This window comes from Pleurodeles waltl, chromosome 3_1 (genome assembly GCF_031143425.1).
Source record: "Pleurodeles waltl isolate 20211129_DDA chromosome 3_1, aPleWal1.hap1.20221129, whole genome shotgun sequence".
Classification (NCBI taxonomy): Eukaryota; Metazoa; Chordata; class Amphibia; order Caudata; family Salamandridae; genus Pleurodeles; species Pleurodeles waltl.
This window is the reverse complement of record NC_090440.1, coordinates 377,329,318-377,345,245: the sequence shown is the minus strand read 5'-3', so window position 1 is coordinate 377,345,245 and position 15,928 is coordinate 377,329,318. Positions and strand designations below refer to the sequence as shown.

The 15,928-nt window shown below is 43.0% G+C and overlaps 1 protein-coding gene across 1 annotated transcript in view; it reads left to right on the top strand.

The window, feature by feature from the left end:
* HDGFL3 (HDGF like 3) overlaps positions 1-15,928 on the top strand; it is a 407,249-nt gene that overhangs the window by 334,775 nt on the left and 56,546 nt on the right. The window contains exon 5 of the mRNA XM_069222565.1: positions 6,073-6,216. Within this exon, the coding sequence (XP_069078666.1) occupies positions 6,073-6,216 (144 nt within the window). The remainder of the gene's footprint in view (positions 1-6,072; positions 6,217-15,928) is intronic.

Here is a 15,928-nt window from a genome sequence, read left to right as displayed (position 1 = left end):
ATACTCACTTTGAAAAATAAGAAAAGCTTTTTAATTTTCACTGCTTACTAGCAAAAGGGAAAATACAGCATTCATAAACAGTTATGCACTCCTCCCTTGAGGCAAGAGCTCTAATGGTTTTTGGGTGATTCCCTGTCCCACTTCCTCCTTGCATTAAATCTAGTGGTTATTCCCCATTCACTGTTGGTAACATCCAGGTATGCCCCACTAGCAGTCCGAGTCTGAAAAGTCCACTTTGACTCCAATTTAAAGTCAACAGTGTTCCAGCAGTTCTGTGCTGACTTAGCAACAAATTCCCCTGGGGTTACAGGCCCAGAACCAGTACCTGCACTGGCAGGAGTAAAGTGTCTGGAGTTCCTGAATGCACTCGCATCTGTGGGTGCTTGTAACAGCTGCTGCGGAGTTCAGACGAGTCAGTCACACATAGAACAGGCTAATACACTCATCAGGTGCAGAGTCTGTCACTCGTGGTCTCATTCCCCAAGCGACCGGAGGCTGCCTGCTGCTCTTTCTGTGGGGTAAGTGTCTGGTTCTTCTCCCAGTGGGGGGTTGGTTGCGACAATCCTGACTCGGGTCCCTCACCTGGGGCAATGGCATGCAGGGTCTCCCACTGTGCACTCACTTCTCACATCCTCGATGTTCCGGTGACGCCCACTTGCATATGTAGACACTGTATCTCACAGCACACTGACTCCTGACTGATAAGCACAGTGAAATCCTTCACAGCAGACTATCCTGACATACAAAGTCACTGCTTGCTACCACACAAGACTCTGGCCCTTACTGCACAGCAGACTTCCTCACAGCAGGCCCTCCTGGCATACGGGGGCATTGACTCGCCCCTATGCAGTGCTCTGGCCCATTTCTTGCAGCATGGCACACAGCTTAATCCAACTGTGAAACTTACCTGGCATACAGGGATCACAGACTCCGTCCTGCACATAGACAGTGACCCGATCTGTGCAGCAACTGTTTACTCACACCTCAAACAGGGAGTCTTCTTGACAGTGCACCCTTCAGAACTCTCCTCTTCTTCACATGGCACACTGGTCTTGCTAAGCAGGCAAGCTGTGGTTCTTTAGGCTCTAGGGCAGGTGGTGTAGGATTCCCTGGGTGTTCTTCCATCACCCAGTGGGATGACTAGTAAGCAGTTAGACGTGACCCTCTCTGCAGGGTCACCCTCAAATTTGTTGCCTTACTCCGCTCCTTTTTGCTGAAATAGATTTTGTTGACCTTAGGACTCTGCGCACTTGGTGCTAAAGTGTGTGTGCTCTTCTTGAAACATGGTAGTGCTGGCTTATACTCAGTTGGTATATTTAAGTCCCTAGTTACGTGCACTGCATGTGCCAAGGGGCTGTAAGTTAAATGCTACTAGTGGGGCTGCAGCACGGATTGTACCACCCATTAGAGTAACTCTTTAAACATATTTCAGGCCTGAGCCTTAAATTGAATTCTCACTACTGCAAGGCCTATCTCTTCGATGAACCTCCATCTTGCAACATGCAACTTCATCTTGAACCCAGGATCCCAGAGTGACTCAAAGGGGTAGTCTGCTGGCATCCTAATCTGCGCCTCGGGCAGAAAAGGCTCCCCAACAGCTCCTGGGCCCGTCTTCAGGGAGTTCCTTACCCCAAGTGGGACCTCTCAGTTCTTGGACCCTTGGTATGGCTCAGTGGGCTCTTAAATCAAGCTTTTGGGCTCTTAGTGACTGTGAACAGGCTAGTTTGAACCAGAACCATGCCACTAGCACCACAAATCCGTGGTGCCACCAGTTCATCTCATGTCAGCATTCACAGCCCACAGAGCACAGCCAACATGAAGCTCCAGCCCGGCCGTCCTCGATGCACAGTCTGCTTTTTGCTCCACGCCGACTGCTGCCCATGATGCTCTCCTTGCTCCTCACGACTCTCTGCAGCACAAATGGGACTTTTGGCGCAATACTTGTGAAGGCAAAACTGTCCCAGGACTAATCTGGGACTGTATGCAACTGCACTGCATCACGCTTGGCCTGAACGTTTGACTTTGATTCAGTCCAGTGTGACCAGATAGCCTCTTTTAGCGCTTTCTGCTTTTTGGCCCTATGTTGCAGCCTATTCTTTTAAGACTCATAACTGCGGTTCTACTGATTAGATTTTTGTCATTTTGGTCTGGTTATTTATTACATTCTTCTCTATTTTTCTGACCTGGTGTTTGATCATTTTGTGTGGTGTTTTCACTGTTTTACTATTTGAATTGGTGCACAAAAAGTTTACACATTGCCTGCAAGGTAAGTCTAACTGCTCTGTACCAAACTACCTGTTTTTTTTTTTTACAGGTTAATTTGAGGTTTTCTTGTGCCTTATCCTGAATAGGATTGTGGTTGCTGCTTGACCAGGGCTCACATCCCAGTCAACCAGTACCCTAGTTTCTAACACAGGTCTTGGACCCCAGTCCTGGTCAGAGAAAGAAGTCTTGCAGAGCTTCTCTTGCTCACACAACCCATCTGGCTGCAAGGCAGATGATCATTTTTTGGGATCTCAAACTCCCCTTTTTATAGCCCACTTTGATACACCAAATGTCAATTTTTGGTCTGAGCTTTTGAAGTTTTACAATGGGGTTCTGCTTCTTTTGAAGTGTGCAATCCTCTGCTCTCTTTTCCTCTTGAGTAGCGGTCTGTCACAGCAAGTGTGTCTTCAAAGCTGATGAGGGGATCTCTCTAGATCCTCTCAGTGTTTCACTGTGCAGGTGGGACTCCCACAGTGGAGCCAAGGGTCCTCCATGTATTGTAACATTCATAGGCACACATACACCCAGTGTATGTACAGGGAGTGCAGAATTATTAGGCAAGTTGTATTTTTGAGGATTAATTTTATTATTGAACAACAACCATGTTCTCAATGAACCCAAAAAACTCATTAATATCAAAGCTGAATATTTTTGGAAGTAGTTTTTAGTTTGTTTTTAGTTTTAGCTATGTTAGGGGGATATCTGTGTGTGCAGGTGACTATTACTGTGCATAATTATTAGGCAACTTAACAAAAAACAAATATATACCCATTTCAATTATTTATTATTACCAGTGAAACCAATATAACATCTCAACATTCACAAATATACATGTCTGACATTCAAAAACAAAACAAAAACAAATCAGTGACCAATATAGCCACCTTTCTTTGCAAGGACACTCAAAAGCCTGCCATCCATGGATTCTGTCAGTGTTTTGATCTGTTCACCATCAACATTGCGTGCAGCAGCAACCACAGCCTCCCAGACACTGTTCAGAGAGGTGTACTGTTTTCCCTCCTTGTAAATCTCACATTTGATGATGGACCACAGGTTCTCAATGGGGTTCAGATCAGGTGAACAAGGAGGCCATGTCATTAGATTTCCTTCTTTTATACCCTTTCTTGCCAGCCACGCTGTGGAGTACTTGGACGCGTGTGATGGAGCATTGTCCTGCATGAAAATCATGTTTTTCTTGAAGGATGCAGACTTCTTCCTATACCACTGCTTGAAGAAGGTGTCTACCAGGAACTGGCAGTAGGACTGAGAGTTGAGCTTGACTCCATCCTCAACCCGAAAAGGCCCCACAAGCTCATCTTTGATGATACCAGCCCAAACCAGTACTCCACCTCCACCTTGCTGGCGTCTGAGTCGGACTGGAGCTCTCTGCCCTTTACCAATCCAGCCACGGGCCCATCCATCTGGCCCATCAAGACTCACTCTCATTTCATCAGTCCATAAAACCTTAGAAAATCAGTCTTGAGATATTTCTTGGCCCAGTCTTGACGTTTCAGCTTGTGTCTTGTTCAGTGGTGGTCGTCTTTCAGCCTTTCTTACCTTGGCCATGTCTCTGAGTATTGCACACCTTGTGCTTTTGGGCACTCCAGTGATGTTGCAGCTCTGAAATATGGCCAAACTGCCCATGAACTGAGAAAAGTCAAGCGTGCAGCTGCCACGATGCCACTTGCCACCAGTTATTTTGCGCCTTGGTTTTTCCACACGCTTCTTGCGACCCTGTTGACTATTTTGAATGAAACGCTTGATTGTTCGATGATCACGCTTCAGAAGCTTTGCAATTTTAAGAGTGCTGCATCCCTCTGCAAGATATCTCACTATTTTTGACTTTTCTGAGCCTGTCAAGTCCTTCTTTTGACCCATTTTGCCAAAGGAAAGGAAGTTGCCTAATAATTATGCACACCTGATATAGGGTGGTGATGTCATTAGACCACACCCCTTCTCATTACAGAGATGCACATCACCTAATATGCTTAATTGGTAGTAGGCTTTCGAGCCTATACAGCTTGGAGTAAGACAACATGCATAAAGAGGATGATGTGGTCAAAATACTCATTTGCCTAATAATTCTGCACTCCCTGTATACAGCCAATCACACTGAACAGTACTGTATCCGTCATGTATTCTGCCACTCACCACTCAGGCACACATACATCCATCATATGCATTCAACATGCAAGCTTTGCTCAACACTGTATCCTTCATGTATTGTACCATTCAAAGGTACACATACCTCCAGCATATGCATTTAACATGCACGCACTGCACCCTTCCTGTATTGTACCACTCATAGGTACACATACGCCCAGCACATGCATTTTTCCTGCACTCACTGCACAGCTCCTAGTCCTTCGGTTATTGTACCACTTATAGGCACACATACATCCAGAGTATGTATTTAAATGCATGCGCTGTCCAGTACTGCATTCTTCCTTTAGTGTGCCCTTCCCAGGCACACATATGCCCAGCACCAATACACCTCTGAGCTGCGCAACAACTGGAGTAGGCCAAGGATGAGTTAAGCACACAGCAGTAGAACTAAAGAAATGAGCAAGACAGGAGGCTTCTCTCCAGGTTAAAAAGGAACCGTTCACTCCTACTGATCACTACATGTTATGTTGCCAATACTGTGCTTGTGCTGCTCAACTCCTGCTGAAGGCAGTAGCCTTCCACCATTGTGAGTGTAGCTCTTTGGGTCCTCTTCCGGTCCAACAAGATTGCAATACTTGAAACAAACCTAAGTCATGGTGCACATGCATGATCCATGTTTATCAGCACTAGGGATTCAGAGATCAGTACAGTTGGGCACTCAGGTTAGGGGTGCACATCCATAAGTATACAGAGGTTTTTTCTGCCCCACCAGGAAGGGCATGCCCAGACGTGGTCCCCGTGCTCACTGTATCACTAGAACCAAGCTACATCCAACTGAAGATCCCCAATCAGGTTGAAACTGTTCCTGGGTTCCTTGTGTTCCTGTTCAGAGAGGACTTGACCTGGCAGTTCAGGCTGGACTGTCCAGATTGGAGCAGGGTCACGACTGATTTACATAGGGCCGGGTCCAAACTGAAATAGCTGCTACCCTGTGCGTTTTCTAGTAGTTAGACACATTGAAAGCATTCTTCCTTTTGTGTGTTTGCGGAACCTTTAACTGTCAGATCGAAAAAGTGTTAAAGGAGTTAAAAGAGGAAATGTTTGTTTCTTTTTGAGTTTTGTTGTTTCAAAGCACTGGTATTTCTTGTTATTTCAATACAGTTTATACATGGCCTGTTCGTTGTTATCTGAAGGTGGCATATCTTTTAACCAGGCAACAAAATAATGTCTTGGATGGTTTTCAGTGTCTGATATGGCAGTCCTTTTTCCGTGGCACAAAGATGTTTTGCATTGATATAAAGATATTGCTGTCCTTATGAACTAAAACATTGCATAATATTGGTGTCTGCCGTTCTCCGTGTCAGGTTTCCATTCTTGATGTAGTTTCCAAATCATTTTAGTGGCGCTCTGTTATTTAAAGATTTATAAATGCCTACGAGGCTATCTGATACCATTTGTAGAAATATATTTCTGGAGTTCTACAGTACATACATATTGATATTTGCTGACGGAAATATAAAAAAATCCATAAAACTGGAAGTCTTAAACACGAGACAGTGACCTTTTACTTTATGCTGCACCAGCAAGTATCATTATCAGAGAGGCAAGCTTAAAATGCTCTTTTCATGGTGACAATATTCTCTGTTATTAATGTTGAGTCTTTATGCTCATAATTTGATTTCTTCTGTTTTTATTCTCTAGAAATCATCCAAACAGTTGCGGAAAAGTGCAGGCGGTGAGGGTGAAAAAGAAAGCAAGGATGTTGAAAACAAGAGCGGTTCAGACTTTGGTGATGCAAGCAGTGATGCAAAAAAAACGCAAGAGTCACAGAAAACGAATGCAGCGGTATATACGTATATATGTATATATTTGGATCACTCAATTGCAGTGTTTATCCAAGACACTGAGGGTCTAATTTAGAGTTTGTCGAAAGGTCATCCTGTCACAAACGTGACTGGCATCCGGTCCTACAGGTGCATTGTACTCTATGGGACTTGTTTGTGACGGAGTAACTCGCCTTTCAAACTCTTAAATAAGGCCCTTAGTTTAGAGTCATTAAAATATGCTTACACATTTGTTATGAACAGATTGCTGATTGTAATGTATGAGTGATTCCATTCTAAATAGAAGTCTGGATTGAAAAACAAGGATTTCAATCATTTGGGAAGTATTTGGGAAGTATTTTGGGAAGGGTTAAGGGTTAGGGTGGTAGGGCATATGCTGCCTCGGCTAGGCCTACCTACGTGATCAGTGTATTGGCCCCCACAAACTGCATTGGAACCGGTATAGGAGCTTTCGGGCTTTAGCAGGCCCCTGGAAACACACTCACTTATTCGGAGGAACACATTTGCCATTTCATTCCTGCCACTAATTTAGGAGCACAAATGAACTTATGTTCACTAAATGCTTATGGCCTACGGTAGTGTTGGTAAGCATTGTGCACAATGTTTGTGAGGTGAACATTTTTTCGTGAGTGCATTCTGCTTTCCCTCTGCTCGACTGCAGATTTGTGACTGGAGGTACCCAGTAGTGCAAAAAGGGTAGTGCAAAGAGGGTGTCTCTTTGTAGTTCTCGACTGTCGATAGCTTCAGCTGTTTGTTGGCCAGACCTATTGTTTCTAATATACATTGAGTGAACTTTGTTGTTTTTCCTCATTTCCCTGCTCCTTCCTAACTGCTATGTTAATCCACCCTGTTCTTTTGCTTTTTCCAGCCAGGAGCATTCCAGTCTCACACTAGTTTGATTGGATGTGTTGTATGCTTCCATTGCATACCTCCGGGGATTCTTTTTAGGTATCGCTTACTAGTACAGCTGTCTTTGGGTGGCAATTTCGGGTCAGGCAGACCAATGTCCCACCATTACTAGTCTCTTAAATGGTCCCCTTTCACAAAGACACATTCATATTTCCTTGTCTCCAAGCATCCTTGCACCCTCCCCATCTTCCTTCTCCCTTGTCTACATTCTCTTCATTTATAGTAAGTCCTCCTTCACTGCACTGCTTGACACTCTTGGCTTTCATTTGCTGCCATTTGCAACAGTGAATGGAATACCATAGTGATTTCTCTGTGTAACCAACTTAATGTTCTTTGATGTCCAACTTATTCACAAAATTAAATAGGCAAGAGATGGCTAGCTTCAATAATGTATTCTGCAACACGTCTGTTTAGTTATAACTACCTCAAGCTTTTTCAACATGAACTTTCTGTGTAAGACCACTGCAAAATAATTAACATACATTAATTCCTTATTATTCCTAACTAGACAGCTATGATAAGCTCAAGTATCATTAATGCAGAGCAAGTCCAAAATAGTTCTGACTTCAGAATCTTTCCTGTTCCATCACAGGATAAGCACAAGTATAAATGACATTCAGTCTTGCACAGTTCAAGTTAAATGTTGTTAAAAGAGTTAATTTTCACAACAATGTTCTGCTTTCACAATATTTCTCTGTTTTCCAAATGTCCTTCAAAACACAGTTCTTACGAAAGAAGTTCTAGATGTGCGGAGCAGGGGCCGGCTGCATCAACATAGTATCAATATTGTCTAGCCTCAGGGGAAGTTATACACAGGAATCCACAATGGCCACCACATCTTTAAACTACATGGGAGTTCTTTGCCGGCTGGGAATGATAGTTTGTCATTGGGACACTGCTCCACAGTGCATTCATCCTGCAAGCGAAGCCCTCTCCAGACAGTACCGCCATTCTGCAATGACCAGCAGCCTTTCCTAACCTGAGATGTTGTCAATTCAAGCAGGGTTGGAGTATTGCTGCCAAGTCTTGAATGGCAAGCCAAGTCCTGCTATGCATCCTAATAATCATTAGTTGCACCACTGTCACTTGATCGACACTCCTTTTTCTGAATTCGTTCGTTATGTGTCCCACGCCAGTCATGAGAACATTTAAAGAAAGACCTGTTTGCCACAAAACAATACAAACAAAACAACTGAAAAATGAAAGTGTAGATGGTGCAGGTGAATAAGGCATCAGATTCAGCACTGATGTCCAATCCAATGATGTGGTGGCTTTGATGGGTCATTTGAGATGCAGCTGAGATGGTGACAGTGGTGGTTCCACATATGTTGCCTCTGGTACATGCCTCAGTACCAACTGTGATTCGAAACAGGCAGTGTTAAAGGATGAGAAGCTGCATAGCATTGAAGTTTGTTCAGTACTATTGGCCAAATCCGATCTTAACAGTCTATAGGAAGCCAGTCTGTTGCTGCAAGAGAACACCCAAAACAACAATATAACAGCAATACAGCACTGAAAGAAAACACTCCTGTAAGGTGATTGTGGCCCACAAAAACCCAGGGCCAGTATTTCCTCAGGGTGGGAAGCTGATCTGCTTTCACATAGAAAGATGTAGCTTGGCGATGGTGCATTTCAAAAGGATATAGCAGACTGTTATTCATAGTTATCACCTTAGAAGAATGATGAGTTTGGCCCACCTATTGTTATAACAATAAAATCCATTGATATTCTATCAAACAAATTTGAAAACAGTGAACTCAAAAGGCGGGCACAGTGCAAACGTGTTGCTTAAACTATGGTTCCGATGTAGATCTACAAGAATAGTTTTCCCACCCCCAGGCGACCCAAGTGAACTTAGTTCAGTGTACCAGCGCTGAATGTGAAACGAAAGTCACTGTAGTCCCACAGAACCCCCTTCAGTACGTAGTATAAGTGAAGCCATTGCTTTTGGGATCAAGCACACTGTGGTAACAGTTAACTATTTAGGTGATCACAGTATCACACACACACAGTACTAAGTAGAACAGACACTTTTACCTAAAAGTATTTATTACAACGGGGTGAAAAAGTTTTTTAAGTACATCTGAAATAATTACAAAGGATATCATAAAAACAGCAAGCAGGACCGTTGTAAAACTAGCATTTCTTTTTTTTTTTTTTAGGAATAATTAATAGCAGTTACATAATGATAAAAGTAACAATAATGAGTTAAAATGAACAGTATAAGGTATGACAATATGAAAATACAGTACATTGTATGAAAAAGAGACAACCTAAAATTGTTATGATATTGAGAGTCATATATAACCTGCTGTTGAGCACAATATCATGAAATATAACAGCAAGGGATAATGGAAAAAGGGGAAGGAAAATGATGTAAACATTCTAGCATGCAAATTTGTACAAAAATATATAATAAGCTGTATAGTCCTGGTCCCTTAACATACCACCTTAAAAATATTGGTGTCCAGAGATTTTCATTTTTGATTTGTGTTTTTGTATCATTAGAGAAGTGATTTAGCTTGAGTAGACATTGCCAACACAGGCCGATTTTTTTTTTTTTTTTCCTTTTTTTTTTCTGGGTAACATTTTTAAAAATGGTGGATTTGTTGCAGTGATGATGTAATATTTCAGGAACCTTGAGACCAATATACTTCATTTTGGTGTCAAAACATATTTTGTGGGGGTCAAGTAGTCTTATAGAGACAAAAGAACTCATAAGGGCAACCCTTCAGCCGTTTTCCAAAATGGCAGCTCTGTCATGATGTGTTTTAGTCATCATATTGATAATGTACTTTAATATTGTTTTTGTTTCAGGTATTTCATTGATTCAGTTTTGTAAACATGAGCGAAGCAGGTGAAAGCAGAGGATCTTTACCTCCTGACGGAGTGTTGCTAACTACGAAATCTGAGGACTCCTTCAACAAAGAACGTGTCATATCTCAAACTAGTCTGAAAGAAAAGTTAATATCAATTGCGGCTGGACAGAAGAGAGTTTGAAATGCTCCAGAAATACGGCAAGATGAATTTCACAAAAGATTGCAACTGATGAGTGAAGAGGATCAAATATGATTTCAACAATAAGTGCTACAAGCTGTATACAATGGAAACAATTCTGGAAAACAATTGTCAAAAAAAGCAGAAATCAGTGAATCACAACAAGACTCTGAGTCTTCTAAGAAAGCAAAAACATCCAAACCCAGTGCCCATCTACTTAGAAGATAAATGGCTTCACCTCGTCCACCGCCAACAACTGATCAGAAAGCAGAGGATATTCAGTGTGTTATCTGTGGTTTAGCCAGAACAAGGGCCAAAGGGATTGATAAAAGAACAAAGTAAAGAGTATGAGATTCTCAAACGGCAAACATAGTTATTTGCAGCTAGTTTCCTCCAAGATTAAGTTTTCAGCCGAGTAGCTTATCTAAACAGCAAGGTGAATGTATTTACAGCGGATTTGTATGCCCACCTGAACTGAACATGTGCATACATTCAAAGATATGAACATAATGAGCCCCGAGCAGCAGCGTAACTGCCAGCCTTCAGTTAAGTTTTCACTCTTTAAAAAAGCAAATTAAGTTTTAAAGCCAAACTTGAGTGCGGGCTACGAGTTCACACTCCGTGAGATCAGAGAAATGATGGTCAACACTGATAAAACTGTATTGATCCATCATAATGAAATTAAGATTTTTCTGGTCAGAATGTAAAATTGGCATCATTTGTTTTTGTCAGCCTAACAAAAAGAATGAGCCACTAATTGTGTTCTCAGATGATTTGACTCCTAACGTTATTGCTGCCAAAATAAAGTTACAGGATGCAGTCAAATCAGTAGGAACCATTTTAAGAAATGTCCTGAAAGGTTTAGATTGTAGACTTAATGACAATGTTTGTGATGCCCCAGAGCTCCACAAATCATGGGAGTCTACAAGAATGTCTGATGTTGTCTTAACATTTATTACATCATTGTTTAATATCAGCAAAGCAAAACTGTTGCAAACTAAAGTTCTTGAGTTCGGAACAGAAGCCAACAACATTGATGATCAAGTGCAAAAGGAGAGAGCTAATCACTTTAATGAATAGGATTGGTGTATCCACAAGTAATAATGACATAGTACAGAGCAGGAACTTGTTCGCAGCTCATGCTGTAAAATCTTGTGAATCTGACAGCACACCACTTCCAAGTTGCTTTACCAGGAAAGGATTTACAATTGCTGCTCTTAATAAATTTGATTTTGAAGACAGCTCTTCTTTGACTGGAACATCCAGCGCTCATGATACTGTAATGGTGCTCTTTCAAGACTGTACCAATGAAGCAGCTGCTGGAAAACAAGCTGTGGCATAGAAAAAGCTGGAAACATATAACCCAACTGCCTTGCCAACGTGTGCAAAATCACTAAAAGCCATCAACACATCCCAGTCTACCAAAAAGTTTCAAAGTGGCTGAGGACAAGGATATTTTTCTGCCTGATGCTACGGTCTGCAAAGCTGATTTAACTGAATGTATCATAATGCTTATTTGATGTGAACTGAAGTATGAAGAAAAGCCAGTTCCTCCGCGGGCTGGATTTCATGCTCTGTTTTCCCAGAATACCATCCCAATCAATCAACATTTATAAAGAGCGGCTTATCACCCATGGGGTCTCAAGGCGCTAGCTGGGGTACCCAGGTCATTTGAAGTGCCAGTTCTTGAGGTCCTTCCTGAACTAAGCCAGCTATGGGGACTGTCTGAGGTGGTGCAGCATTGTGTTCCAGCTCATTGCAGCGAGGTAGGAGAAGGATCTTCCTTCAGCTGTGTTCTTTCGGATCCTGGTGGTGGTAGTGAGGTCCACTTGTGCTGAGCAGAGTTGCTTGGAGGGGTTGTAGAAGGAGAGGCAGTGGTTGAGGTAGGCAAGTCTTTGAAGGTGATGCGTTTGTTGATGGGGAGCCAATGTAGGTCTCTCAGGTGGGTGGAGACGTGGCTGTGCCCGGGGATGTACTGGCCGCAGGGTTCTGTATTCTCTGGAGTCTAGCTTGGAGTATTTTGTTGATTCCGGCCTAGAGTGTGTTGATGTAGTCAAGTTTACTGCTGATGAGTGCCTGGGTGACTGTTCTCCTTGTGTTGCAAGGAATCCACTTGAAAATCTTCTGAAGAAGGCGAGCGGTGTGGAAGCATGATGAGGAGACGGCGTTGACTTTGTGGGTCATGGACAATGATGAGTCAAGAATGATGCCGAGGTTGGGGTCATGGTCGGTCCAAGCTGGGGCAGTTCCGAGGCTGCTGGGCCACCGGGACTCATCCCAAGCAGAAATGGCAGGCTCCAAGATGAAGATCTCTGTCTTGTCCATGTTAAGATAAGGCAGCTGTCCCTCATCCAGTTGGTGACTACCTTCATTCCGTTATGAAAGCTCGTAATGTCTGTAGATGGTTCATCAGTGAGGATGAGAATGAGCTGTGTGTCGTCCGCTTATGAGACGATGTTGAGCCCGAGGTGTCTGACGATCAGGGTCATGTAGATGTTGAGGAGGATGGTGCTAAGGGAGGAGCCCTGGGGAACTCGGCTTCTGGTTTCTGTTGGCTTTGAGATTAAAGGAGGGAGCCTGAATCTCTTGCTTCAGCCAGTGATGAATGATCGGATCCATTCCAGGGCTTTGCCGTGGATGCAGGTGTTGTGTAGTCTGGTGCACAGGGTGGTGTGGGAGACAGTGTCGCAGGTGGCAGAGAGGTCAAGGAGGATGAGGGCAGCTGTCTCACCATGGTCCAGTAGGGTGCAGATGTCATCTGTGGCTGCTAGGAGTGCAGTTTTGGTGGTGTGGTTGCTCCTGAATCTGGATTGGGAGGGGTCGAGAATGTGGTTGCCTTCGATGAAGTCATGAGCTATGCATTGATCGCTTTTCGGTTACCTTGACTGAAAAAGATAGCAGTGAGATAGGTCTAGTTTTTCAGCTCTGTAGGGTCCACTGATTTCCTCCATGCAAAACTTCGGAGAGGTTGTTTAGACTGTTCTACAGATATCAAAGTCAGTGTGCACTTTACAAGAATTGTACATTGCCTTTGACAGTTATCTTGAACTATCTGTCAAAGAATGCAAGAGAATCAGACAAATGTCTACAAGTGGAACAATTGACCTTGCCTGCATCAAAAATTTGACAACTATACCTGTGCAGCTTGATAAATTCTGGTCATAAACATCAAACAAGATGAACGTGGAGATGTTAACTTACCAAATCATTGCTTATGCTTCAGTGAACACTTTCCAATTATTGCAAGTGGAGTGATTGTCATTGAGGAGTTGGTGCCTGCGAAAATATATTCAAAAGGTACAGGCCATATTGTTCAAGAACCTAACAGCAAATTGGAGGAAGCTGACCTTTGTGTTGTGCCACATTTTGAGTGGGCTGTTCGAAATGGTTCCAATTGAGTCATTGTACTGTCAAATGACAGAGACGTTATTATTGTTCTACTTACATTTGTTGCAATGATCATAAGTCAAGGATTGTCAGAGTTATGGATACGTTATGGAACTGGTGAGGAAAGACACTTAGAGGGTGATTCTAACTTTGGCGGGCGGCGGAGGCCGCCCGCCAAAGTTCCGACGGCAGAATACCGCTACGCGGTCAGAAGACCGCCGCGGTAATTCTGAGTTTCCCGCTGGGCTGGCGGGCGACCGCCAGAAGGCCGTCCGCCAGCCCAGCGGGAAACCCCTTCCCACGAGGATGCCGGCTCCGAATGGAGCCGGCGGAGTGGGAAGGGTGCGACGGGTGCAGTTGCACCCGTCGCGATTTTCAGTGTCTGCTATGCAGACACTGAAAATCTTGGTGGGGCCCTGTTAGGGGGCCCCTGCAGTGCCCATGCCATAGGCATGGGCACTGCAGGGGCCCCCAGGGGCCCCACGACACCCGTTACCGCCAGCCAGGTTCTGGCGGTCAAAACCGCCAGAACCAGGCTGGCGGTAAGGGGGTCGGAATCCCCATGGCGGCGCTGCCTGCAGCGCCGCCATGGAGGATTCCTCAGGGCAGCGGAAAACCGGCGGGACACCGCCGGTTTTCCGTTTCTGACCGCGGCTGTACCGCCGCGGTCAGAATGCCCTGGGATGCACCGCCAGCCTGTTGGCGGTGCATCCGCGGTCGTTGGCCCTTGCGGTAGTCTACCGCCAGGGTCAGAATGACCCCCTTGATCCCATTTCATATTCTGTACAAGAAACTTGATTCAGAGATGCCCAGTGTTCCTATCAAGGCACATATTCTTATGGGTGATGACACTATGTGCAAAACTGGAACAAAGCTTGGAGCTTTAACTGTTGAACCTGTGCAGTTTCTAAGAGGATTTGCTGAGACAGAGGAAGATGTGACCTTAAAGACTTAGATGTAGAAAAATACCTTGTGCGGTTGTGGTAAACGAGTTCTGATTGTCACACATTTGATGATCTTTGGTATAGTGAGTTTGAGATCAATCCTGCTAAGTGACCTTCCACCGATGTCATATTCTGTGCGTGGACACATTAAAAGAGTGTTCTACTTGATCAGAAGATGTGTAAATGTTTTGCATCATATATGTGTGGCGAAGGTGGGAAGATATTGACTGGGTGCTAAAACCTACAAAATTTCTAAAGCCTCTAACCACACAACTTACACCTACATGTACTTGCAAATCCAGTGCTACAAAAAGATGTCCCTGTCGATATGCTCTGCCCAAATGTTCAACATTTTGCAAATGTACCATCAGTGATTGCCGAAACAAATAAATGAAGTGAGCTATGAAAATGTGTCTAAAACAGGAGTGAGAAACATTTTTTTTTCATATTCAGATAATAAACATTGTTTGGTGTATACGTAAAAGGATTAAAAAACATAATTTTTTTGTTTCATTTCTATATAACTCTTTTTCCTCTATTATAGCCGCCATTTCGGAAAATGTTGGAAAGGTTGCTCTAAAGTGTTTTTTTCTGTCTCTGTGAGACTACTTGACCTTCAAAGGCTATGTTTTGACATCAAAATGAAGTTTATGGGTCTCATAGTTCCTAAAATATTACATCATCACTGTAACACATCTGACAATTTTAAAAAATGTTGTCCGGAAAAATTCAGCCCAGATCAGCAATGTCTACCCAAGCTACATACCTTTTCTAATAATCCAAAAACACAAGTCAAAAATAAAAATCTCTGAACAACAGTTTTTTTTTACTGCGTTATATCAGGGGGGAGGGATTTGTAGGTGTTATAAAACAGTAAAACAATGTTTAATGTAATAATAAACTATAAAGACAGAGAAGCATTAAGCATATTAATTTAAGGCAGTTTCGGCACTTCAGTAGGAGTTAGGACTTTCTTACTAGCAATTAAACAATAATTTGATATACAATTAGTAACTAGAAGTCATAATAGATCCCTGTTTATAGCTAAGGGTATTGGAGAAAGAAAATAAATGTCTAGTCTGTGATTAAAACATAGCATTTCACCAAGACTGGAAAGTAACATTATGTGCATGTTTCCAATTAGATGTTGTTAGGTGGAGAGCATCAGCTATTAGTAAGTCAACCAATTTGTGACCTTAAGCAAGTACAGACCGAACTGGGGAGGTACTACCTTGGAAAATATTAGAGAATGAAAAAGGTATTAGATTCAGGTTAGATTCAACAAATGTTTATTCAGACCACAAGTCTTTAAAGAACACAAAACCCCCTACTTCTAAACAACTTCCACAAAAATACAATTACAAAAAAACCAAAGCATTTAAAATCACATGTAAAATCTTCAAATCGTATCCATACACCCCTTACATCTAATTTCCCCCAACAGAGAAAATACAAATCCTCCTAAAATAACCACAT